Raw genomic sequence first — 1,832 nt, forward strand, 5'->3', positions numbered from 1 at the left:
GTGGGGCTCTGAGCCCCCTGCCCTGGGGGCTGATGTCCCTGCTCCCTGCAGGGGCTGGGCTGGGGGAGCTCGGAAGGTCCCTTCACCCCAAACCAGCCCGTGACTCGATGTAGTTGAGCCAGTTTAAGTCAATGCTGTAGATGGGGTTTACTGGGCTTGTTTTACTCAGCACTACACAAGCAGTAAGTCTGTGCCTCAGCCCGGGGGTTCTGATGTCCGGGAACGTGCTGGCTCAGGTCCCTGCGACTGAGACAGTTCCTGCGCTCCGCAAATACCCACATCTGTGCTGAAAGCTGCGATTTTGGGGAAGGGCCTGAGCTCATCCCTGCCCCTCTCTCGTGACTTGGCTCTGTCCTCGCAGCGCTGCGTCTGGCTCCGTCCACCTCTCGGTGATCACCTGCTCCCGCTGCATGAGGCGGGTGGGACTGTGGGGCTTTCACCAGCTGGAGTCTGCGGGGCTGGAGCTGGACTCCTGCAGCCCGAGCAACTCGGCGCCGGGCCCAGCCGAGCGCTTCCCGCTCGTGCCCACATCTCCGCGCAGGATGCTCACACGGAGCCAAGACACGCTCCCTCCGGGTTCCGAGCAGGTATGGCCTCGGGAGGCCTGGGTGGTACGGGGGCACGCAGGAGGCAAGGCTGGGGTAGTCTGGGTGTCCTCCTACCTGGCAAGAGGCTTGTCTTGGTGCTGTGTCTCCACTGTAGGCAACGTCCAACAGAAGGGGGTTGCTGCTGCCTTTGCCCTTTGCAGCTCTGTCCTCCCCTCCTGTAGGAGAGCACAGAAAGGGCCTTCCCAGCCAGCATCCGGGGGCTTACCTACCTCGAGGTGCTCCAGATCAGGGGCTGCCTCCACCCATGTCCCAACTAGACACCTCTGAGGTGCTCCTGGTGTGAAGGGAAGGTGACACGGCGTCTGACGGGATGGCTGAGAAGGCTTTGATCTCTCCCCTGGTCCCCTTCAGGCAGAGGACACGCTGCTGCCCAGAGCAGCTCTGTTAATTCCTTGTTCTTTCCCCACTGGCAGCCCGAGAAGAGCCCATCCCCAGCAACCTCTCGCCCCCGGGGTTGGGACTCCCCTATCCCCATGGACCGCAGTGACTTCGAGGTGGCCAGCCCCACTCCGAGGAACCGCCCCGTCACCCGCAGCATGGGGACGGGGGACAGCGTGGAGGTGCCATCCAGCCCTCTCCGCAGAGCCAAGCGGGCACGGCTCTGCTCGTCCAGCAGCTCGGTGAGGGACCTGGGTGCAGGTACAGGGAGAGCCTGGCTGGGGAGGAGAGGGATCTGGGCAGGGTGCTCCTGATCCCAGGGACCAGCGTTGTCCCCACAGCCAGCTCAGGCCTCGTGTTTAGGTACAGAGAGGGTTTTGTCATGTTGTTGGAGTCTCTTTTAAACCACGCTGTCACCATCCTCTTTCACTGTCACCTCTTCCGCCACCCAGGACACTTCTTCGAGGAGCTTCTTTGACCCCAGCTCTCAGCATCGCGACTGGTGCCCCTGGGTCAACGTCGTGGCGGCAGGGGAAGCCCTGGAGGATGCTGCGACCCAGACAGAGAAAGAGCCCGCGAAGGCAGAGCCGGGCTGGCGAGCGGTCCTGAACACCCTCCTCGCCACCAGCAAGGGTGACAGAGTACCCGAGACAGAGCCTGTGGTGAGCCTGCGGGACCCCCAACGCCAGCGCTCAGACCGCTGCTGGCTCCAGCCTCGCCCAGGGCTGAGAGCCTGGGGGCAGAACTCGGGGTAGACGGGCCAGACACGGACCCGGCTGGGTGGCAAGGAGCAGGCGTGTGTCTGCAGAGCCTCGGCACCCCCTGCGCTCTGCTGACAGCCTCTGG

The 1,832-nt window shown here is 63.9% G+C and overlaps 1 protein-coding gene across 1 annotated transcript in view; it reads left to right on the plus strand.

The window, feature by feature from the left end:
• The window catches only part of ZC3HC1 (zinc finger, C3HC-type containing 1), a gene marked incomplete at its 5' end in the record, with an annotated part of 7,081 nt that overhangs the window by 4,326 nt on the left and 923 nt on the right, over nt 1-1,832 (plus strand). The window contains 3 exons of the mRNA XM_010138991.1: nt 362-587; nt 1,022-1,228; nt 1,439-1,648. Coding sequence (XP_010137293.1) covers nt 362-587; nt 1,022-1,228; nt 1,439-1,648 — 643 coding nt within the window. The remainder of the gene's footprint in view (nt 1-361; nt 588-1,021; nt 1,229-1,438; nt 1,649-1,832) is intronic.

The sequence above is a fragment of the Buceros rhinoceros genome, unplaced genomic scaffold (genome assembly GCF_000710305.1).
Source record: "Buceros rhinoceros silvestris isolate BGI_N320 unplaced genomic scaffold, ASM71030v1 scaffold35550, whole genome shotgun sequence".
In the NCBI taxonomy this organism is placed as follows: Eukaryota; Metazoa; Chordata; class Aves; order Bucerotiformes; family Bucerotidae; genus Buceros; species Buceros rhinoceros.